The sequence below is a fragment of the Schistosoma haematobium genome, chromosome 1 (assembly GCF_000699445.3).
Source record: "Schistosoma haematobium chromosome 1, whole genome shotgun sequence".
NCBI classification, from domain to species: Eukaryota; Metazoa; Platyhelminthes; class Trematoda; order Strigeidida; family Schistosomatidae; genus Schistosoma; species Schistosoma haematobium.
In genome coordinates this window covers 86109686-86134730 of record NC_067196.1, presented here as the reverse complement: position 1 = coordinate 86134730, position 25045 = coordinate 86109686, and the positions used below count along the sequence as shown (strand labels likewise).

At 33.3% G+C, this 25045-nt stretch overlaps 1 protein-coding gene across 1 annotated transcript; it reads right to left on the bottom strand.

The window, feature by feature from the left end:
* Positions 1-762: 762 nt before the first annotated feature.
* MS3_00000956 (uncharacterized protein) lies at positions 763-24583 on the bottom strand. Its single transcript, XM_051208519.1, has 13 exons — positions 24487-24583; positions 21989-22076; positions 19949-20173; positions 17434-17568; positions 16096-16281; positions 15009-15112; positions 12612-12700; positions 9944-10026; positions 9337-9438; positions 7714-7892; positions 4599-4716; positions 2198-2352; positions 763-979 (listed from the first exon to the last, which is right to left on the bottom strand). The coding sequence occupies exons 2-13, from the start codon at positions 21995-21997 to the stop codon at positions 820-822; spliced, it is 1545 nt and encodes a 514-aa protein (XP_051075391.1). The 5' UTR covers positions 21998-22076; positions 24487-24583; the 3' UTR covers positions 763-819.
* Between the last annotated feature and the right edge of the window lie 462 nt (positions 24584-25045).

Below are 25045 nucleotides of genomic sequence, written 5' to 3'. Positions count from 1 at the left end.
TACGTCCAATTGTAACACTCCCCAGAACGCCAACATACAATTTGTCAAAAGAAATTTTACGAATAATATGGATTAGCTGAATTATAATATTGATATAATAAACTCCAATATCTATAAATACCCATGGATTTTTGTAAATATTGATTCATATCCAACAACCACTTCTCCAGTCTTCTATTTTCTGATTCATTTTTTCGGCGGGTTCTATACATTCGAGTTCCATAGTTGTATATTGTATTCTATTAGATGGTGGTTGGAGGTAGTCGACAGGAAACCCTGGACCCGAGTTTCGTGCTACTTGGCACTCGTCAGCAATGTGTATCTGTAATCTTGAGGGAACTTGTGCTCTCTGGAGGATTCGATCTCGTGTCACCCAGCTTCACAGTCGGGGACGTTACCACTGAGCTATCCGAGCCACGACCGACCTCCTGTAGGACTGAGATGCTGACGGGTCCAGGGTTTCCTGTCGACTACCTCCAACCACTATCTAATCTCACAATAGTGCACGCAATGTCGAGTCACCTAGGCTGGTGGCCATATTGCAACATGGTTGATAGCATTCCGTCTGCACTAGTAAGGACTAGACACGCATGACACTGATCGCCACCCAGTGATCAATCAATTGTGATTGTATTCTATGTTAACCAAATAGTGAACTTAGCAGCTCTCATGACATATTATGATTTGAGATTTTACATTATTATTACATTTTTATAAATCAAATATATTAATCAGAATAACAACAACAATAAAAAAAACTTTATAATATTACATAATTACAATTTCGACTTAAACAATGATAACAATTTATGTAAACATTTAGTCCATTTCATTGATATCTTGTTTAGGTGGATTAAAATCAGGTATAATATCAAGTAGACATTTACGAAATTGTTCACGACGATATTCTCGTTCACGCTGTACACGTTGTAGATTTGGAAAATCAATCCAAATTTTAAAATAAACATACAATAGATGCCTATATATGAATAAATAAATAAATAAACACTAAAATAATGATCCTTTAATCAAATAAATTATTTTTTTAATAAGTGATTTCATGAGTGAATGGAAGCTATATCACCATGGAAAACCTGGAAGCACTGGACGGATGTGTTGGGGTGACCTAGAAAATTTCTCGCAAAGGTCAAGCAAAGATCAGAAAAACATTAAGAAACGTTTCTCCAATCAGCGTCCACTTGAAGTTTTAGCCGGAAATATCACAGGCAGAGGTTCTGATTGGCTGATTGCTACACTGCTTACTATGTTTAGTAGCATTCCAGAATCTTCTAGCAACCCAAGGACATTAAAAATATTATGAAAACCCTGTATTTTCTGGAAAAAGTACTTCTCGCATACTTTGTGTCTTCTCTCTCGTTGTTCAGGCCGCTGTATAGTTCTAGCTAGGGGGTTACAGAATAGCTTAGGAAACCAATATAGCGTTCAATTTGCAAGATTTATCAGGATGTTTTGTTTAATTGTGGAATTCCTTAGCAGTGCATATCCACGATTCCGCTCCGCGAGATTCTAACCCATAACATATCAGTCTCACGCGTGAACGCTTAATCCCCAGATCACCGAGCCGGTATCTAATGGTGTTAATAACTAACTTCAACCAATCCATGAATTTTAAAAAAAAATCAATTTTAAGCATATTGAAAACAAAATTATTTAACAGAAAATTAAAGTTCACGTGGTGTTGTTTGCTTGCATCGTCCTAAACAATAATTGGAAGATATAAGTAAACATTTTATCCCATTGCATAATTACGTTGCTATCAGGAGTTAGTAGCTAAGTCGAAGGCGTTTGAAGCGAACGGTAGTGGGTTCGAGTTTCAGAGTGAACACTAACTCTAAGGTGTAGGTACATCCAACTGACGAATCCCGAATAAGACGAAATGCGCGTACTGGATTTCGTTGCTAGCCACTATTCATCTCTGCTTGTAAACTGTCTTTCTACTGCGAAATTATTGCGGTATAGTAATTATTCGAATTTCAAACACTACATATTTAGTATAAGTTTTCAGTTTTATAAGTAAACTTGATTTAACTGTCATTTTCTCAAAGTATTAAACAATAACTTGTTATATATTAATGGTCATTGTTCTTTTAATCTGAGACATATGTTAGACATCATCATTACTGTGAAAAGTTGTGGTCAAACAATTATGATACATATATATCTCTGAAGATCCTACCTGTTATAATGTTCCAAAGCAGTTTCCTCTTGTTGCCATTCTTGAATGCAAAGATCATTTACGTACTGAACCCAAAATGAAAAACTACTTCGTAGAAGCTGTTTATGATACCATTTGTTAGCAAAAGTCTCATTCTCTTTACGTATTTCACAAGCCTGTATAATAATAATAATGATAATGATAGTATAATAGTAATAATATGAGAGGACACGGTCACAATTATCTATGCATACAACGAACAACATACGAAAAGAAATAATCTAGTGGGATATTTTTCAGCATGTTGAATAAAATCTATAGTTCACAGGAATTATATTTAAGTTGAGTTTTCCAATCTGTACCATTTAATCATCAAGTCCTCTAGCCTTTCAAGACTACATCATTCTCATCATAATCACATTCCTTATGGAAAATGTATTAACTCATTTTTGAAATTACTGTTGGTAGTGTTGTATAGAAGGTGACTCAATGCAGTATGACTGTAGCATCTAGCTCAGAAGAAGCTGCTAATATCAAAATAAATGATCTACAAATAACTCTTGATTCACTTTATCTAATATCATATAAATGCATTGAGAAAACAAATCAAATTAGACAAAAACCACTATAAGCTATCGATAAAGCCACTCAAATTGATTCTTTCTGACTATGGACGATAAAATATGTGTTAAAGTCCAACGGGGTAATTATAATAGATTAGTTAGAAGCATAAAGTGACTGACTGCACTTCTATTCGACTGAATATTTCTTCGATGTACCATTCACCATTTAAGAATGTTTAGCTGCAAATAAAGTATATTGTGTTTGGAAAGGCCTATATAGTTTCATAAAGGATAGGTTCGTGTCGAAACATTGATTCGCTATGTAATGTGGAGTTTCGAGGTGGGAAAAGCGTTTTCTTGACTTGTTATTTAACGCGGCTCTTTAGTATATCAATCGATATTACTCATTAATAATCAGTAGTTCAAGGCATACTCCACTATTTTTCTGATCTATTTACCGAAAGATGTGTTATAGGCACAACAAACCGCTCATTTCATCTTTTTGTACTCTTATTTTATGTTTCAGTTAGGTTTTCTGCTCACCACAGTATGACTTACTGTTTTCGTTGTTTAATTGTATTTGCATTAGCTTCTCTTTGAAGTTTTGTTGATTTTGAGTGGCTTTTCTATTTTTGATACACAGTAAACGATTTGTTTTCATTGGTTGCTGATAATTCTACTTGGCACACTTATGTGCAATTTAACGATATTCGTGCTGTAATTTTATTCTTATTCATTTATTTAAAGAAACCTTATTCAATTTAACTGGATTTTTGATTATGTGAATGACATCTGAACACCTTATTGGTTAGTGACTTGTAAATTATTATTGAGTATGCTATTTCCCATAACAAAACTATTTTCAAACATATTCCAGTTTTTTCAACCTAGGAGTTGAACACATCTTTGAGGTGAAACACTCAATGGGATTTTATATAATCAGCAAAATCATCCACCTGAGCTACAAATTTTTCTCCACCATTCTATGTATCTTCCTAGAAAATTTTCAATAATAGATCATTTAATATTGGATTCTCCTTACATTTTGTTTAGAAAAATTTCAAAATGAATTATGTACTTAAGCCCGAGATACATTCTAAATAATGAAAGGGATTTACATTGATTCTTCTTCGTAATTTTTTTAGAAAACGTCTCCACCCCAACAGTCGAAATTAATCATCGACTAACCTTCAGTTCGGCTTTCATCATCATCATGAGGCGTCATAAATCTTCTAAATGAAGACTTTGTGACTCCCAGGGCAGAGCTTAAATGATTTGAATAATGTTTTCTGGTTAGCGTTTTTTTTAGCGAGTTAGTTTTCTACGGGATGTGGTCACTAACCCCATGCCCAACCCTCCTCCTTTATCCGGGCTTGGGGCCGGCAGTAGCCCTCGGAGGGACACCAGGCGGAGTTTCTCTGTGGGAGAGAACAAATCAGACCCAGTGGAGGAAAAAATTAGGAAGAAGCACTAGGAGTGGATAGGACACACACTGAGGAAAGCACCCAACCGCATCACAAGACAAACCCTCACATGGAATCCTCAAGGCCAAATTTGGAGGAGGAGAGGAAGACCAAAGAACACATTACGCCGGGAAATGGAAATAGACATGAGAAAAATGAACAAGAATTGGATGGAACTAGAAAAGAAGGCCCAGGACAAAGTGGGTCGACAGCCTATGCTCCATAAGGAGTAACAGGCGTAAGTAAGTAAGTGACCTTTATTTATTTAAATCTTAATGTTGATATTATGCATGCACACTATCATATCATTTTTGAATAAACAATTTGGTTTGAATTAATTAAGCTACACAATGGAATGTATTTCAATTAAAGTCAATTCAATTCAATGAAACTAACCTTCTGAAGTGCTTTTATAGTTTTTTTCATTAGCAATACATTGTAATGACATTGAACAAATTTAGTTTCTTGTTCATATTTAATTTTTAAATGTAGTAACCAAGTGTGAAATGTATTTCTGTGAAGAAAAAATGTGATGAAAAGCAGAAAATTTATAATAGAATTAATAAGATACCATATATCAATGTAATTTTCATTATGAATTATGATCACTTTTAAGAATTATAAGAAATCTATTAACAACGAATGGTGGTTTTTCTCTACTTTGTAACTATATATCAATGTATTCAAATGACAACGGATATAGCTTAACTTCATGTATTTTGAGATGGTGGAGAAGATTTATAGCTTAGGTGGATTATTTTGATGGAGTTTTGTTCTCAGAGTTGGATCGTTTGATCGTAGAGCTTTCATCGTTCTTCTGAACGACATCATCAGCACAAACTGCAGGTAGAAGTGAAGTATTAGATTTGCTCCATATGAGATTCACAGCTTGTTCTGTACATCTCGATGTTGATTAATTCTTGTTGACCTTAAGCCTGTCATTGTCAAACATAGGAACAAAAATCAAACGAATTGGAGACACAACCAAAGAAACGAAGTAAACAATGACAAGTTTGAGGTCAACAAGAATTAATCAACATTGAGGTCTACAAGACAAGCTGTGAACCACATGTGGAACAAATCTAACACTTCAATTCTATCTGAAGTTTGTGTTGGTGATGTCGTTTAGAAGAACGATGAAAGCTCTACGACCAAACGATCCAACTCAGAGAACAAAACTCCATCAGTAACTTCATGTATTTTAGGAAATACAAAGTTGACTAAAGCAAATTGAAATATAATGGTCCATATCTTTAACTAAATACAATTTTGATTTTAGTAAGAAGTCAATATTTTCTTAGTTACCTATTGATATGTCTAAATGATAGTTGAATTATAAAGCGAATGTATTGAAGTTGAAAAATGTAAACCATTATACTCTGACTTATTAGCTTAGTAATATCGAGCTTGTTTAGGTGTTCTTAGATTACAAACCAGAACAAAATAAGTATCTATTCAGCTGTTTGAGCATTTGGATACTATACAAATCAATACCAGTTTCTAACTTAAGCAGTATCTCTACGAAATCGAATAACTTAATTATTATAACTGTTAATTGTAAATAGGATGTAAATAACTAGAACATAATGAGTTTATTATCCTGTCTCAAGATTTCTCAACAACTACAACTTCTCAAAATTTGTCAAGAAGTAAAGATTAGAAAAAAGCATTTAGGATATTTTATCCAAGAAAAGAGAGATTGATATCCGAGATAGAATAGATAGTTATAAAATGATAAAGAATACACAACGTATGATATTAAACACAGTAGTCAACATTGATGTATCTTTGCATATTATAAATCCAGTCAATATAAATAGAGGTTAGGTTATAATCACTGATAATTATAGCGTAACCAAGCGATTATATAATCAGTTGATATAAACAAGGTTAAGATTAACTTGATGAGTATAAGGTAAAATAATTTAACAAGCTGAATCATTTAATTATCATCATCTTAATCACAACAAAAAAAAGCTCATTACGATTTTCCGCTGTACAACTAGTTAGTCTCTAAAGGCTTGATACTAACGACTTCATCAAAGTAATAATAGAAGTCATTTGTTACATGCTGATTATTTTAGAGCATCAGAGACATTCATTTCACATTTTCTATGTGACAAAATATCTTAAAAATTACCCCTTGTATAAACATTCCTTTCTTTTAAGCATTAGTTGCAATGAACAGGGTTCAAAGATTGGACTGATATATATATATATATATATATATATATATTGTTACTATCTTTATTGTCTAATGTAAAATGAGATGCACCAAAAGGAGATTCTAAAGCGCAACCATACGGTCTTAATTGAGATTTTACTTTAAATTAAACTCATTTAACATGTTTGTGAAACAATCTTTTAGTTAAGAAATTCACTAGGTACAAATTGAAAGCTACTTTCACGATTACACATAGTAAATAGTAAATATATAATGTTGGGGACGTTAGATCCCCAGAACTCACTTGGAAAAGGACCTAATTTTGTAATGTTATTTAGAAAGTTGGAATTTCTTTTTTCTCTCACTAAAAGCGCTCTTTTCACCTTCATGTCGTATTTTCCACTCGAGAGAATCTTAAATGCCATTGGTCCGTTGTGTCTTTTAGTATGCTATTTTGTAAATCACCTCAAGGACGGTTTTGTGCTGTATATATACGTTTTCATTTGTGTCTGTTGTTATCGCTCGTGCTTCTGGCTTTTGCGGAATATACTTCCCCATTCCATGCTTGGAATTCTCCCTCTAGTTAGTGGGGCTGGAACACATCAAATAGCTAGCTTATTGGTCTTTGGTCACCGAGTCTTGTTCCGTTCGCAGATTAAGTGAATTTGTAACCGCTTCAAACCTAGCATATAACACCTCTTCTACTACTAAGTTTGTTTACGGTTAATTTTGTCAAGCTGCTCAATCAACTCATTTGATCGATAGTGTTGTTTAAACAGTAACAATTTGTTTATTTATTAATATGATCATTAACATGTCTGATTGATTATATGTGACAGCCTACGCATATATTGCCTCATTCTACTTTAAATGTTAGTCGCTTAATTATCGCTCGCTGAATCATTTGCTTTACCATATGTATATATGTGCTTGAATCTTATTAACTGCTTCGCTTCTGTTCGATTTGACTCTATATTCACTTCTATATTCACTTGGTCGCACATATTAACCTTTCTGCTCAAATTCGCTTAGTGAGCTTGTAAAGTTCCTTATCTGTACTATCAAATAATAAACTGTAATCGGCTCATCATGTTGCCTTTTTAATTTATAAACCGTTGAGATTTATTTTTAATAACGGGATTTAAATCGACATCTACATCTCTGTGCTAATGTGGTATGGCAACTCGAACTGATGTACGTACGTACGAATTTCTGCGTTGTTACTGACTGATTGACTGAACAGTTATCAAAATGATGGATAAATGAAACCTAAGGAATTATCTCGAAGTCAAACGATCACAGATATCTTGAATTGTATGAAAAATAAAATCATATAGTATAAATTACCTCATTATTGTTTTCTTTTCATAACAATTGGCCATTTGAATTAATTCATGTTGTTTTAATACATAGTTTATCCATGGTTTAAGACCATAATAACGTAAACACGACATATTTCTATGCATAGTAACTTTTAAGTTCAGTTCACGTTGATAAGCTAATTTTAATTCTTTTTGTTGTTTTAACTAAAAAATAAACAAACATAAGATTATCAGAAGGGGTTTTGTGGAGATTTTAGAAATTTCCCTGATTAAAATCATCATTCAATTGAAGCTAGACCACCATGGAAAACCCGGAAGCACTGGACGGCCGTTTCGTTCTAGTATGGAACTCCTAAGCAGTGCGCATCCACGATCCCGCATAAGATTGACAATATTTGATGACTTTCATGTAATTTAACAATAACGTTTTGTTGTAATCTATTATCAGTAGAGGAAACATTAGAAAGATGAAAGTCAATTGAACGATTAACTGGTTTTTTTTACGTGATTGTAATTTGTCCGAAAAAAAATTAACATTCAACAATTCAAACAGAATTAAACCCATTCAATTTTCAAGCTGACAAAGAGAATTTCAGTATAGAGTTGTGGAGATTATTACGTTTTTGATTGAGATCATGAACCGATTGATGTTAGACCACCATTGAAAACCTGAAAGCACTGGACCTCCGTCTTGTCCTATTGTCGGATTCGTCAGCAGTGCGCATCCACGATCCCGCCCGCGGAATCCATTGGTGGTTTAGAGGTTAGGCATCCGCATGCAAAACTGAAGGCCCTGGTTCAAGTCCCGCGGGCGGGATCGTGGAATGCGCACAGCTGACAGGTCCCACAATAGGAAGAAACGGCCGTTCAGTGCTTCCAGGTTTCCAAAGGTGGTCTAACATCAATTGGTTCATGATCTCAATCAAAAAGAGAAACTCCCTAGTTTTCCATGCCAATTTGCGAAGAAAATCACTTTTAAAGAAATTAAATTAAATAGAAAACCATAAGTTGAACAAAGTTGAAAATGTGAACCAATGAATTCAAACTTATGGACTTACGGGTCAAGAGATCTGAAAGTCTTGAGTTGGTATTTCGAAAGTATCATAGATTTCAAATGCTGGGAAATCTCATAACCAAACAATACATCTGTCCGGTCCTTCTTAGTTTTCAATATTTGTCTAACATTAGACACTTCGTATAGTGAACCAAAACCATCCAGCTCAGAGAACAAAACTCCACCAAAAGAACCAAAAAACCAAATACTCGTCGAGACTATTATTTATGGACCAACCAATCAGGTAAAGGATAACAGGTCTCGGATTTTGGCGCGAAATTCACTCATCCATTCGTTTAAATAGAGTTTCGGTATTATAGTTGATGTCAGTTCGTGATGATAACCCGTAAATCCAATTCTTAGCCTTAACCATCAACTCTAAAATCATTATTCTCATTCTTCACAATGTTTCATAACCCTCATTTGGTACTAGTTATTAAGTGGACACTCTCAACATCACTTTGGCGTCGCTCAAATGTTGTCCATAAATTCTAGTCTCATCAAATAATCTCTAAACACTATACCAATATGCTGTTTTATATATATACAAGAAATGTCTGAATAACTTAACAAAACATCTACAGTAATGACAACCTCTTCTTCACGTATCTTCTTTTCTTTTTGTTCATTCTTCAACATTATCTTTTCTTGTTTGATTCTGTTAGCTTCTTCTTCTAACTGTTTAGCTAACTGTTCCTTTGGTTATGAGAAAAAAAGCACAGTCAGAAATATTCTTATAAATAACAAAAGAGTATTCTATTTATCATAAGGAGTCACGTCAACTTTTACAATCATGTAAATAGTTTATTACGTAAAATTCTTTGTTCAATCACCTTTACTCTTTAAAAGTACAAATAGATCATCTCCACTTCATGATCAGTTCAAATGTTGATGCATTTGACTTCACTTATACATTATGCATAATCTTAAAATTGTTTATTCATTTTTTTTATAGATTAATATACGCAACTATTATCTTTGTCTAGTTGCTATGTTGACTAATGTAGAGGAGAGTTGGAGAAAGATTAAGAATAAAGAACACTGATTCATAATGGTAATTACTGTTTTCCTATATGGAAATTTTTAGCTAATATACTGGATGTAAAGGTTGTTGTCATATGCAATTTTAGTCATGTCATATTTCTCACCAGTAAACTGTTATTATAGACTGATAAATAAAAGAAATTAGAAATACGCCTACTTTTTTCTTTTGTTCATTTTCACGTCTTCTTTCTTCTTGTAATGCACGTCGACGAGCACGTTCAGCTGCTCTTTCTTCCATTTCTAAATGGGTGAAAGAAATTATTCTATAAGTAATCTATGAGTATCTGAAGTAAACTAGTAATTCAATACGGGTAAAAAATATATGGTAATAACTTTGGATGGTGTATCTTGTTATTAAACTAATCACTGTAAATCCTCAAAAGAGTTTTCCCATTTTATTTTTAAAAGTAATGCAACTTATTATTATTACAAGATAGGTATTGTCAGTTGATAATACTATGATTTATAGAGAGTATCCAATGTAATCCATTTATCAGTATCGTAATGGTTTTACTAAGGTCATAATAGATAAATTCTCTGTAATACTCTAACTGATCTCACATATTCTATGATAGATCAACAATAATCCATTTAAAATACTCCCTATGTGTTATAATACACTTTTTCTATAGCCGCTTCTTCAGTTTATATCATCTCCAAAAGTCTTAAGAAGTTATAATCAGTATCTTAACAGTTGAACTATCATTCATCACTATTGATGACACACTAAAGGGAATTGAGTGTTTGAATGGGAATTTACCATTCAGTGCAATATTCAACCTTTTCTCATTTTTTGATCAGATGTTAAGAACTTCGTAATAAATCAGGTACACGATTTTCTCAAATCAAAAGGTCTCGTTTTAATCATATCTACAGAGAATTTCCCTTCATTCGGTTCATTAAGAATCAGTAATAGAGCTAATGTGTAACTGAAAAGCAAAACCAAATGCACATCTTTGACTTTAATTTCAAACACAAGAAGTTGATTATAGTCTTAGCTATATGTCATCCTTTCAATCATCACAGATATTATTTGAAAAGCTCGGTTTACTTAAAATTAAAAGCTTTTTTTTTTCTTGAACGTTTTATCTTTATTAATATCATTCAACATTTTAGAAATTTTCCATGAGAGTATTTCAGAAGTCACATAATTCAATTGGTTGATATATTGAACAGATCATGTTACCATGGTAATACAAAAACATACTCGACAATAAGACAAGTTCAATTAAAAGTTTTTATACTATCACATTTAATTGTTATGTTTTAGTTTATTTAAATAAGCTTTATAATAATTTCTAATTAAAACACAACTTCTTAACATGTCGTTTCCTGCTGTTGGTTCCTTTTGTAAGTTTAAGCAATTGAGGATTGAAATGTATTCCACTTACTTACTATTACCCTAGATACATACAAACAAACTAGTTCAATGGAATAAGTTTATTTTAAAAAAGTATAATGCATTAAAACAGAAGGCTTTTGGATATTGTTCATTATGTAGACAGCTTACATAAAGTAATGAATTTATTTAGATAACTATTAAATACTAAGAAGTACTCGACAGTTGTTTCATCCTAGTGAAGAGCTGCGACACCATTAGACATCAAATCCAAAACCAAAAAGCTATATGGTTAGCTCAGCATTTTTAGACCACTAAGTCAGCATCTGAATATCTATATATTTAACTTTAGTCGTGTTATGACATTTTATCGTCTTTATTCACTGCTGTAGGTGATATCTCTTTCAGTCATCATTGAGTTGAGTATCACTAGCCACAACTACGCACTAGACCGACATACCTGATCATAGTTAGAATGATGAAGTGAAATATACATCATACTAAAATAAATTGTCCGAACGATGTTATTGTGTGGTTTTAATTGAAGAGTTTATAATAATGGTTATATTATTATGATGATGTTTAATTGAAGTGATAGTTCTGTTACGTGATATAACAAAGATGAGTAGAAATATTTAATAAATATCGTTTAAGTGGCATAACATTGTAGTGTAATTTACAGGAAACCTGATTTGAAAACAATTTTGAATAAACAATACATAAAATCTCACTGGTTGAAATCATGAGTCAGTTGAAGCTAGACAACCATAGAAAACCTGAAAGCACCGTTTCGCCCTAGTACGGGACTCCTCAGCAGTGCACACCCACGATCCCGCCCCTCATGAGACTCGAACCCAGGATCTATCAGTCTCGCGCCAGGCGCTTAACTAACTAGACCACTGAGCCGGCATCCAACGGTGTTAATGTCTAACTTCAACCGACCCACGAAGTTGCGCCACTGTACACCATTGTCTTCAGTGAGTTCCTATCTCACAACAGACCTGGTTGAACTCCACTGGTAACGACTTCTCACTAGAACTCCAAAAGTATCTCCTGAAGTCAGTCACTAGTGAGCAGGTGATTCTAAGTTATGGGTTACAAATAATTAGTGTTTAAATTTTTTTTAGTATGTTACATCATCATACCTAACTGAAAAGATTGAGTAAGACTATAATTTATGGACGACCTTTGAGCGACGCTAAGATGACCTTGAGAGTGTCTACCTACTTACTATGGCTAAATGAGGAGTATAAAGCAGTTTAAAGAATAAAGATAATGATTTACAATTAATGGTAAGGTTTAGGATTTAGATTGATGTTTTTCATCACGAACTGACATCAGCTAAAATGCCAAGATGTTATTTAGACAAATTGATGAGTGAAGTTCGCGTTAAAATTCAAGATGTTTTACCTTAAATTTGATTGGTTCGTCCTTAAACTATAATCTCATTGAAGATCATTGTACATTCATAAATTTATAGACTTACTTTGAATAAATGAGTTTTTTTTATTAATCGATATAGTTTTTGATTCTGATAAATGATTATCGCTAATGGGACTTTTCATTTCGTTTGATCTTGTTAACAAGAAGAAGAAAAGTGTCAAAAAATGTAAATTATTTTAATGATATGAATAGAATCTAATTATTTTTGAGAATAGTAAATATAAATAGTTGTGTTTGAGTATCCACATTCCTAAAATTGAAAAATATATGGAACTCAAAACAACTGTCAACCAATATCAAAGTCACAATCTTCATTACGAATGTCAAGGCAGTTCTACTGTACGAAGCTGAAACTTCGAGAACTACTACAATCATCATCAAGAAGGTATAAGTATTTATAAATAGTTGTCCATGAAAAATACTCAACACCCATTGGACGGATAACATCAGTAACAGCCTTCTGTGGGAGAGAACAAACCAGCTTCCATCTGAAGAGAAAATTAGGAAAAAACGATGGAAATGGGTAGGACATACATTACGGAAATCATGAAACTGCCTCACGAGACAAGCCCTAACTTGGAATCGTGAAGGGAAGCGGAAAAGTGGAAGGCCAGATAACACATTACATCGGGAAATAGAAGCAGATATGAAAAGGATGAATAACAACTGGAAGGAGCTGGAAAGGTTTGCCCAGGACAGGTTTGGATGGAGAATTCTGTTGAGCGGCCCGTGCTACTTCACAAGGAGCAACAGGCGTAAGTAATTAAGTAAGTTTTTCAGTATGATCAAAAACAAATTTTAAGTAATCATTGAATAATAATAGTTCTTTTTAGTTATTGGTCAGTAGAAAAACATTATTTAACTTTTGATGGAGTTTTGTTCTCTGATCTTGATGGTTTGGTCGTGGAGCATTCATCGTTCTTCTAAGCGGCATCATCAGTATGAACTTTTACCTGACGTTTGTGCTGATGATGTCGTTCAGAAGAACGATGAATGCTCCACGACCAAACCATCAAGATCAGAGAACAAAACTCCATCAAAATCACCCACTTGAGCTACAAAATTTTCTCCACCATCTCAAGATTACGTAACCTTTAATTCATTTTGTATTGGTTGTTTGAATCTTCTTATTGATGTTTAGAATTGCAAATGATCAGTCTCTTATTGGCATATATCCATCCTGTACGAATTACCTCGATATTATATTAAGTTACAAGCATTCTAAACAAAGATAGATTCAAACAAATAATACCAAATGAATTTAAACCTCGCCCTATTTCACAAGCAAACGACTAACAGGACTCAGTAACTAAGTGGATGAAGCTTTGGCGTTTAGAGCAAACAGTAATAGGTTAGAGTCCTGGAGTGAACATTAACTCTGAGATGCGGGTACATTTAGCTGACGAGTCCCAAATAAGACGAGATGGGCATCCTGGATTCCATTGCTAACCAGCATCCATCTTTGCTCAGAATTACATAACCTTGTGTAAATATTTTCTAGATCTACGCCTTTCTTTTCATACATCAGGAAAAGATTATCAAAATGAAATTATCAAGATCTAAAAATTGTAGAGCGAACTTAAAGAAATAATGATATTAACACTGGTAGACAATTAAACACAGAAAAACGTACTCTTTTAATAGAGACAAGTAAGACTGCGATATATGAAAGTTAGCAATGTTAAAAGAAAAACAATTCAAAATTTAGAAGAACGAAAATTGACTTGTCTCGAAAGTTCAATGATCAAATAATGAAGTTCTCCATAAAACACATCAATTTTATTAAGTTTACCATAGCTCCACTTATTTTAAAAAAATTTATGTAGTAAAACTTTCAACTAAGTTGTACACTTTGATTAGTGGCTTCATTAATCCTCAGGTATAAAGTTGAAATGAACCAGGTTCAGGAGAGCAATCTTTGACCATTTTTGTAAGTAATTACAAATGATCAATTTGAAATAGTCATTCTTAATCACCATATACAAACTTTGGTGAAATGTTCATTAATCAAACCTAAATAGGCCTGGTCATATTTGTTCACAAATGTATTAAGATCGAATCAAGATGGTCATTAACGTCATGAATATCTAACATGGTTTACCTCAGATATATGTCCAACTTGATATTAACTATTATCAACTAATGAGTTACTGATAATCAGGGAGTAGTCAACGGTTGTCGTGTCTCGATTTAAGTTTTAGTGAGCTAAGACAGGGTCACATGAACGAATGTACCTTCGAAACATTATTCCTGGTTGTATATTAACCAAATAGAACATCGGTAATCTAGTCAATACATCAGTCACCTGAATATTTGTGTAATTACAAGTCGCTATCACATTGACAAATATTTCTAAAAATCACAATAACTCAAATGTTAGAAACTTGATTACAGTTTTGATTAACGAATAATATTACATCTAGGAATGTTGAAGACATACATTAGTTGAGAATGAACTTGATCATCTGTACCGTTTTCAACGTGCACTGGTGATTCATTCAATTCAGGGGAAGATTTATCAGCTTCATTAATTTTTGTATTAGTCTAAAGCAAAAGGATTTAAATATAGATATCATGTTATTACTATTTAATATCTTGGAAACATATTATTATTAGTAAGGGTTAGAGTTTATTTCACATTGTATTGTTTTTCTATAACTTGAATCTTCCCATTGATGTTTGGGACTGCAATTGATCAGTCTCTTATTGGCATGTGTGCATACTGTGCATATTACCTCGATAATGCCTTAATTTACAGGCATTATAAGCAAAGACTCAGTAGAGAAGTGGATAATGCGATGGCGTTTGAAGTGAACGGTACTGGGTTCGAGTCCCAGAATGAACATTAACTCTGAGATGCGGGTACATCCAGCTGACGTGTCCCAAATAGGATCAAACGTGCATCCTGAATTCCACTGCTAGCCACTATCCGTCTTTGGTTAGAGTTTATTTTATTGTTTTTATTCAATAATAGATTTTGATTAGTCATTGATAGTACGTGTAGATCCGGTTCGAACAATCTTAATGTAACCATTTTGTTACAAATTATTTAGAAGGGATGAACTGTGGCTAACAGTGGAACGGTTATATCAAGGCAATATAAGCAGGATATGCATTTACTAACAAAGATTGTGTTGAATTTCGATAACAGAGTAATTCAAACCTATACTAATAACAATATTATTAACATCTTCAATAAACAGATATGTAGTAAAATGGGTCTAGTAGCTTAGTGAATAACGAGCTGACACTTAAAATGATAGGTACCCGATTCTAGATCTGGTATGAACATCAATATGGGTTCAGGGTATATTGAACTGACGTGTACAGAACAGGACGAAATGACCATCTTGGTTTTCACTGCTAACCATAAGTTATCTATTCAACTGGAAACATATCTTAGTCATTCCTTAAAATAACTATTGAAATAACATGATAGTAAGTTTGAAAACTATTGACAATAACTAAGAAGTTCTAGTAATGACTCCTGGTTTAATTTCAAAGGGAGAAAAAAATCATTCTTTTACTTTTTCTATTATAGTTTTAGCTAATTTATGTGCTCGTGCTTCTAATAACCATTCTGAATAACGATGTGCTGCTTTTAATGCATTAATTTCACGATTTTGTGCAGCAATAATATTACGTTGTTGTATAATAGTTTGATTTAAAATCGGTTTCATTACACTTGATTGAGCGGATAGTATTCGATTATTCTAGAATTTTAAATAAAAAGAAAGAAAGATCAAGCTAATATATATATATAAATTTAATAGTTGAAATCATGAGTCAATTGAGGTTAGACCACCACGGAAAACCTGGGAGCGCTGGACGGTCGTTTTTCCGTACTGTGGGACTCCTCAGCAGTGCGCATTCCACGACCTCGCCCCCCCCGCGAGATTCGAACCCAGGACCTACTGGTTTTGCGCGCGAGCACTTAACCACTAGACCACTAAGCTGACCGGCATCCAAAACAAACATAACTAAAGTAACTACTCAATGATGAACCCTTTGTATATATCTCAGTTCAACAGATGTTCAGTTAAGCCTAAAGTAGCTCAGTGTTTCCGTCTCAGACTCCAAAGTTGAGTAAGGTGAATCTTAGTTTTACAAGAAACACCTTGTGATGGGTCCCGACTAGCAAGGAACCTAAAACTACTATTTCCTCCTGACCAACATCAACTATAAAAGTATTGGTATATCTACATTGAATAATCATTACGTCACTTCTAGTTGACCACTTAACAGGACATTTCAAGTCTTCTGCTGGTAATTATAATGTATTCTGTCAATAATTTACTTTAGTTTGCTGTTAGATAAACCTTGAACTGTACAACTATACAATCAGTTACTGTAATTTAACTTATAGTGTAGTGAACGAGAACACCGGTGGGGACAATTATTACAGGACTTGTTAATAAAATCTAACAATCGTATCATAAATGCTTAATTTGTAAAATGTCCATCAGTTGTCTCATAATGACTCAGACTTCATTGTTCTTGCATTGTCATAAAAATTGCATCCTGTTTCCATTCTTTGCTGTTCGATCCTCTTGTCTCTCTGCTGCCAGACCTTCCGTTCACGACTAACATCATATACTACTAATGTCAATATAAGTAGCACACACAATAGTCATTTGTTTAGTGTCGGTTTTATATTCAGTTGTAATACTTATGCAAAGCTCTGATATAAATCTAATTTGCAAGAAATATTCCTTTACTCAGTTTCATGTGTTCTATGCTTTTCAGGGAATATTTAATTTACAAATTTTCTACATTTTTCCAAAATTCAAACGCTACACCATAATTCACTATGCTGGTTCTATGTTAAGTTAAAATAATAAAAACATGATGAAAGCAGACATTACCCTTAGGAAATAATATAATGGGCTAACTTTTCTATCACTTTTGTAATGATCCAGAGTAAAATCACCAGATATCAAGTCTTCAACTGAAGGAGATGAATTCGCTGATTTCAAACACGCATTGTTGGTATTTACAGTCTGGAATTCATAAAACAGGATTCACAAGATAATAATGAATTTGGTGAAAGATCATTGGGAACATACATCACTCAACTCTACAAAAATTACGAGATTATAGCATACCAGTCTCCTGAAAAAATCAATTCGATTTCCATTAAGAAACAAGTATCTCTTATAATAACATATAAGTAAATAACATGACAATACGAATCACAACAATCTATCATTAAAGTTAATTGAGTGATATATGATAATGTATGTTGCTGTTATTTAAGACAATGAATAAATCCTTTAGCAAATGCTAAAGTTAAAATAATCATTCTAGTTATTATGCAAATAAAAGTACCACCAAACAAAACGAGTTTATCAAAGTATTCTAACAGAAAACACAGCCTGGATGAGCATTCTAATGTTAATTAAATATAATCGAATATATATATGACCGAAATAAGTAACTGAATAAATAAAAATCTTTTGTTATTGATAGTAATAATGGAGAAGATAATTTGAGATGGTGAAGAAGATTTGTAGCTCACGTGAATGATTTTGATAGAGTTTTATTCCCTGAGCTGGAAGGTTTAGTCGTGGAGCTTTCATCATCCTTCTGAACGACATCATCAGCACAAACTTCAGGTGTATGACAGTTAGACACAATGAAGTCATTTACTAATTAATAACATTTTGTATGTACAGAATACGAATTTTAAAATAAAATAATATGATAAAGTATTTTAACAAAGCTTAGTAGTTAACTCGGAGACCTAGGACGAGAGTTTTGTCTTTTTCGGTACGCGTCAGTTCTGGATTCAGTTGTTATACATTACCTAAATTTGTCAAGATAAGTGTGAATATTTGGCAATATCAAGACAGTTCGTTCAACACGTGCTTGTGTCATAAATAAATGATCAGCTACAGTCCTTACTGTCAACGACAAAATACAAATACTGAAACATTTCATGTGAAAATAGTATCAATTTCTTAAAGAGCAACTCAAACTTTAGTGAGATTAAACGATTGAATTTGGCATACCTTAATGCAAATGCATTTTTTAAAAATCGTCTGAGGTTTGTTTTGTAAAGATATTTCCAATTTTTAAAGTCATTTTGGCATAATGTCCAAATGGCTAAGCTGTTATTTCATACAGGTTTATATATTCAGTATGTTATTCAGACATCACTATGTATAATCGTTTTAAGATTATCAGCTCAAACAATAGGGAGAAGGGATAAGCCTTCTAATTGAATGCTAGATTCGTTTACTAAGCTCTTCTATTAGCCCCCAAGCTAAATCTACACAGCGACTTGAACATGAGAGAAAAGCTGAGATAAATGGAAAAACGCTTCACTCCAAATGTCCATTCATGCACAGAAAATCTAGGGTATTTATAGTATTTTATATGGGCTTGGTTTTCCGGAAATTTCTTGAACGCTACCAAGCATAGTAGTAGTATAGGTAATCATTCAATCAGAAACGCGACACGTGACTTTTCACTTCCTAAATGTTTCTGGAAAAACTTCTGTCGAATCCTAATTGGATAAGACGTTTCTTAGCGTTTGCATGGCCTTTTTGGGTTTTTTCGAGGAATTTTCTGAATCTCCCCAACAATAAGATAAGAAATGTAATGAAAACCTATACTTCAAGGTTGGGTATGTTCAGAAAATCGAGTGTACATTATAGAGATCCATGTGACAGAACTCTCCCAGAAAATTCTGGAAGCATGCCAATTATAGTAAAGGTATAGATAATCAGCCATTGTTGCCTAAGACTGCAATTGATCAGTCTCTCATTTGCATATGTGCATCCATTGCGTACTGCCTTGATATTGCCTTAATTCATAAGCATTATCAGCAAAGTTAGATGGTGGCTAGCAGGCACACCCAGCTGACGAGTCCCAAATAGGACGAAACGCGCGTCAAACTGTATTCCACTATTAGCCACCATCCAACTTTGCTTATAAAGTTATCCAATCTAGTAGTTCAATTCAAGAAAATGTAAACTAATTTTATATTTTTTTATTATATTTGTTTAGTGGTTAGCAAATTAATTAATATCACTTTCTGAGATCATGAGTCATTTGAAGCTAAACCACCATGGAAAACCTGAAAGCACTAGACAGCCGTTTCGTCCTATTGTGGGACTCATCCTCCTCTTCCTCGACCCCGCCCCGCGAGGTTCGAACCCGGAACATATCAGTCTCGCGCGCGAGTACTTGACCACTAGACTACTGAGCCGGCATCGGACAGTGTTAATGTCTAACTTCAAGTAATAATTAATAATTAAAATAGGATGTGAAATTCCAGTCACCAAATAAGCTACACGACAAATTCTAATGAAAAATGAAAAAAGAAAATGTTTACAAGTGAAAATAACCTTACTACAAAGTTATGTAATTAATTACCTTTGATTTTTGTGATTTTCTATCAGTTAAACATATACGATTACCAAGTGGTATAGTTTCATTATCTTGATTATTATTATTATTATTATTGGTAGTAGTATTATTATCATTATCAGATGTTAATGTTTTTGTTTGATGATTGTTCATTAAAGTATCTAAGTGATTGAGAAATTCGATTTCTTTTTCACGTCTGAATGATTCTTTTTCTAACTGATCACGAGTTGACTGTGAAAAAGAAATTGTAAAAGAATGAAGGATATAATCTTTTACTCAGCTGATATGAAATAAATGTATTGTCTGGTTAGCTAAGGTCATATATACTATATTACTGTAACCAACAATACAAAAAATATTTTTATCCGGAACTTTTTAAGTATATATATTTGAGAAATGTACATCTGAGAAGCAAAGATGGATAGTGGCTAGAAGAGGAGTCCAGGTTGCTCGTTTCGTCCTATTTGGGACTCGTCAACTGGATGTACCTGCATCTCAGATTTGATGTTCACTATGAAACTTGAGCCCAGTGCCGTTCACTTCCAACGCTATCGGGTTATCCACTTACTTACTGAGTCCTGATAGTCACTAGTTTATACAATGAGGTTAAGTTTTAAATTCACATGATGTTGTTTACTTGAATCTTCACATTGGTAATTAGAACTGCAATTGATCAGTCTCTTATTGGCATATATGCATCCTTTGCGGACTACTTAGATATTGCCTTAAGTCACAAGCTTTATAAGTAAGGATAGATAGTGAAAAGTTTACAGTTATTAACAATACAATAAATAATCATATAACTGTTAAGCAATAATGAATAATATTTCCGAGATAGGTTATTTTGTTTACAAAAGGTCTGAAATTAATTTAAAATAGTTATAACGTTCTAAATATTTTGGAAATGTTATTTAGTTAATGTTCATTTTATGAAAGGGAATCAACTCTACTTTATATAGAACTCTACAACACTGTCTAATTTATTTACTACTTAATTGAAGTATTTTAAAGTAAATACTTCTGTCTTATGAGAAGAAAATACCGAAGACCGGAAAACGATCATTAAGACCATTACAAACAGGTGTAACCACCCCCCCCCCAAAAAAAAACTCTACACATAATATTATGTAACCCAAAAGAATATAACTACAAAAGAAGACAAGCTAGATATACTTTACAATATAACTTCCAGTAATTGAAATAGTGGAGAAGACTTATAGGTTAAGTGGATGAATTTAATGCAGTTTCATTCACTATCTTGGATGGTTTAATCATGAAATTTTCCTTGTCTTTGTAAACAATATCATCAGCACAAACTTCAGGTAAACGTGAACGATTCCACCCTCTCCATATACCACTAACAGCTTTACCTGTTGATCTTGATTCTGTGATTCTAAGAAACAACTGTCATTATCTTTGTTCGCATCTGCATGAACGTTATAATATATTTTGATTTAGATCAATGCGATTGGATACATAACAAAACGAATAAATATACACATTTTCAGTATGAGGAGTTTGGTGGAGATTTTAGTCATTTCAATAGTTGAGATCATAGGTCAATCAAAGCTAGACCACCATGGAAAATCTGGAAGAACTGGACGGCCATTTCGTCCTATTGTGGGACCCTCGGCAGTGCGCAACACCGACCCCGAACCTAAGACCTATCGGTCTCGCACGCGAGTGTCTAACCGCCAGACCGCTGAGCCGTCCGTCACTCAACGGTGTTAATGTCTAGCTTCAACTAATCCACAAAATTGAGCGACACATCTATCATCGTCACCAATGAGTTACTATCTCACAACAGACCCAGTTAAACTCCACTGGTCACAACTTCTCACTAGAACTCCAGAATATGCATCTTGAAGCCAGTCACTAGTGCGCATATGTTGATTAGTATCAGAAGGGGTTTTGTGGAGATTTTATGTATCTGAAAAATATGATGAAACAGTATTTCTGAGACAAAATCTTTTAAGTATTATATTAAGAAATTGAGAAATATTTTGTTACAGTTAGTCTTTCATAGATAAAATATTATATACTTACTTTCTCCATTCGTATTGTACAACTCCAACGTGTAAAACATTGTTTCAATCGGAAATTTTCATGAAACTGTTTAGCTTTATATTCTTTTCTTTAAATAAAGAAAATAAATATGAAGTTTTATACAAAATCCGTAATATTTTTTATAACCTTACTAGTGTTTTCATTTTATGGAACCATACATAATGAAAGCTGCATAGATGGGTAAAAGCTTATTGTATAGATGAATTCCGGGGCGGTCTTTATCCTTAAAATTTAATTTACTTTGTATATTTAAACTAGTCGATTGTAAAACATTTAGTTTACATTGTAATATCGTGTTTCTACTATGAATATGCTTTAAAGATAGACTATTGTTTAAAATAACTTCGCCTGTAGCACCTCTAGGGTTTCTTCAGATCCCAAGCACGAATAAGAGAAAGGTTGAGTATGGGTTCAGAATCCCCATCACGTAAAAAACAAACTTGCTAAATAACGCTAACCAGATTTAAAAGTTTTAACCATTTAAACTCTGTCCTCCTAGTTGAACGATCTTCATTCAGAAGAATTATGACGTCTAATGATTAAGGCCGACATTCTTCAGAAGTTACGAGGCCGACGCTCCTTCTAACAACCAGAGCATTAATTAATATACGTACATGGAATGTTCGGACAATGTGGGAGACCGGGAAGACCAGTCAACTAGCTACGGAAATGAGAAGACACAACCTGATGATTCTCGGAATCAGGGAAATTCTTTCTACCCAAGCTGGGCAGAAAAGGATAGATTCGGAATAGATGTTGCTGTGCTCCGGTCGCGAAGAGGAAAATCCCCCGCACACTCAGGGAGTTGCTCTGATGGTGTCTAAACAAGCCCAACGAGCACTTACAGGATGGGAATTTCACCTCTTCAGAATCATCAAACCATTATTCAAAACAAAGAACCAGGAAATTACAATCAATGTTATTCAATGTTATGCACCCAACAATCATAACAGTGACAACGATAAAGATCAATCCTACGAGAGGCTGCAATCGAAGTGCTTAGGAAAAGACATGACAATCGTGACGGGAGACCTAAGGGCCAAAGTTTGGAATGGACAACACTGAATATGAAGATATCATGGGACAACATGAACTAACTGAGAGAAAAGAACAAGAATGGTGACAGATTTGCAAATCTATGTGCATTCGATAAATTGATTATAAAAGTCACAATGTTCCCACACAAAACCATATATACACATTCAAAGTTACTGCGGATTGAAAAACCTAAATCTCTACAAATTTATAATTCCAAATACAATGTATTTGAGTTTACATCCGGTTTATTAATCTTAAATTCTGATATGCAGATCATTCTATAAAAGTATCAATAAGGTTAGTTTTGTACTGATAACATATCACAGTGATCAATGAGAAGTAAGAGTTGGCTTAAAAACGTGAAGTATTTTGATTAATAATTGACTGGAAAACAGAACGAGATTGATTCATTAATAGTGTTTGAACATTTCAGGTATCAAGAAAAAAATATTATACAATCACATAAAAATGGTGAGGTGAAAATAGATTAGAAATGTGAACTATGGAAGGATAACAGATTGAAAATGATGCTTACGCATATAGAGTTCAGTCATGAATTACTAAATTCCCAATTTTTAAAAAGTAATTATCTTTATTCAGTCGACTTGCTTGGTCATGTAAATGACTTGGAGGGGTAATTTTGAGTGATAAATTTATTATGTACTCCATAAATTGGGACTTAAGGTCTTCTGGTATGATGTTTGTAAATAATAATCTCAATATAATACATTCAAAGGAGTTCACTGTGTTTTCTGTCTTTATTAGTGATCCGTTTGTGGTTATTAGCTCTAAGAACTATTAATTTGTATGTTATGTTATATAATATCAATACTTGTGTATATCTCAGCAGTGTGATCAGAATTATTACAAAATATATCCGGACACGTTTATTAATACGATAATCCCATTCTCTTTTTAAAACAATTTACTTCATTTAGCTTTCTTAACTGTAACTATGATTTTATGGCTTCAGTAAATGAAATAGAAGAAAAGAAACTTCGTTTCACCGGGTTATTTTCATTGTTGTCATCATTATTATTGTTGTTATCATTATTATTAGAAGTAGTAATAGTAGTAGTAGTAGTGACAGTAGTAGTGGTAGTAGAAGTAGTAGTAGTAGTGAGAGTAGTGGTAGTCGTAGTAGTAATAGGAAAAGGGGGAGGAGGAGCAGGAGTAGAAGTAGGAGTAGTAGTAGGAGGAGGAGGAGTAGTAGTAGGAGGAGGAGGAGTAGGAGTAGTAGTAGGAGTAGGAGCAGGAGTAGAAGTAGGAGTAGGAGGAGGAGGAGGGAGAGTAGGAGTAGGAGCAGGAATATAAGTAGGAGTAGGAATAGGAGGAGGAAGAGGAGGAGGAGGAGGAAGAGGAGTAGGAGGAGGAGGAGTAGGAATAGTAGTAGTAGTAGTAGCAGTTGAAATTATAATATTATTTTCAAATGAGCTTACTTTATTATTTCTATGGAATCTATTTTAGCCTTTTCAATATCACGATTATAATTAATTTGGTGAATTTTTAATTTCCAATAATTAAAATAAGTTTTTTTTAAATGAAATTCATTTTTAGCTTGTAACATTGTAAATTGAATTTTTATATTATAAATTAAATTATACCATGCATTGAATGTCAATTTCATCTATGAAAAAAAAGAAAAAAAAAGAAAAATCTGAAGTATAAAGAGAATGAAAAGAAGTTTTAACAAGAATTACTAACTACTTTGAATATTATGTTGATTTTAATTGTTTATGGTTAACTATAGAAGTCTAGTTAACATTGGGCAGCTGTTTTGTTTTAGTATAAAACTATTCAATGATCCACAACCATAATGATATTCAAAGTATAATCTATAGCAAGTTTGCCTACAGTTCTGTTATATTGAGATTGATGAGTTGAAATTCAATGGTCTAGTACCATTTGGTGTTCTTTAGTTTTTATTACTTCTCAAGCTAGTATCAATATGTGAGGAGAACAAATTTCGAGATGATGGAGAAGATTTATAGATTAGGT

Bases quoted from the DNA above. Each gene is read 5' to 3' on its own strand.
- MS3_00000956 (XM_051208519.1), bottom strand. The intron at 10,027-12,611 runs GTAAGTCTATAA...TCACCCATTTAG, and splicing joins AAAAAACTCATTTATTCAAA to AAATGGAAGAAAGAGCAGCT. The intron at 2,353-4,598 runs GTTAGTTTCATT...ATTATTATACAG, and splicing joins CTATAAAAGCACTTCAGAAG to GCTTGTGAAATACGTAAAGA.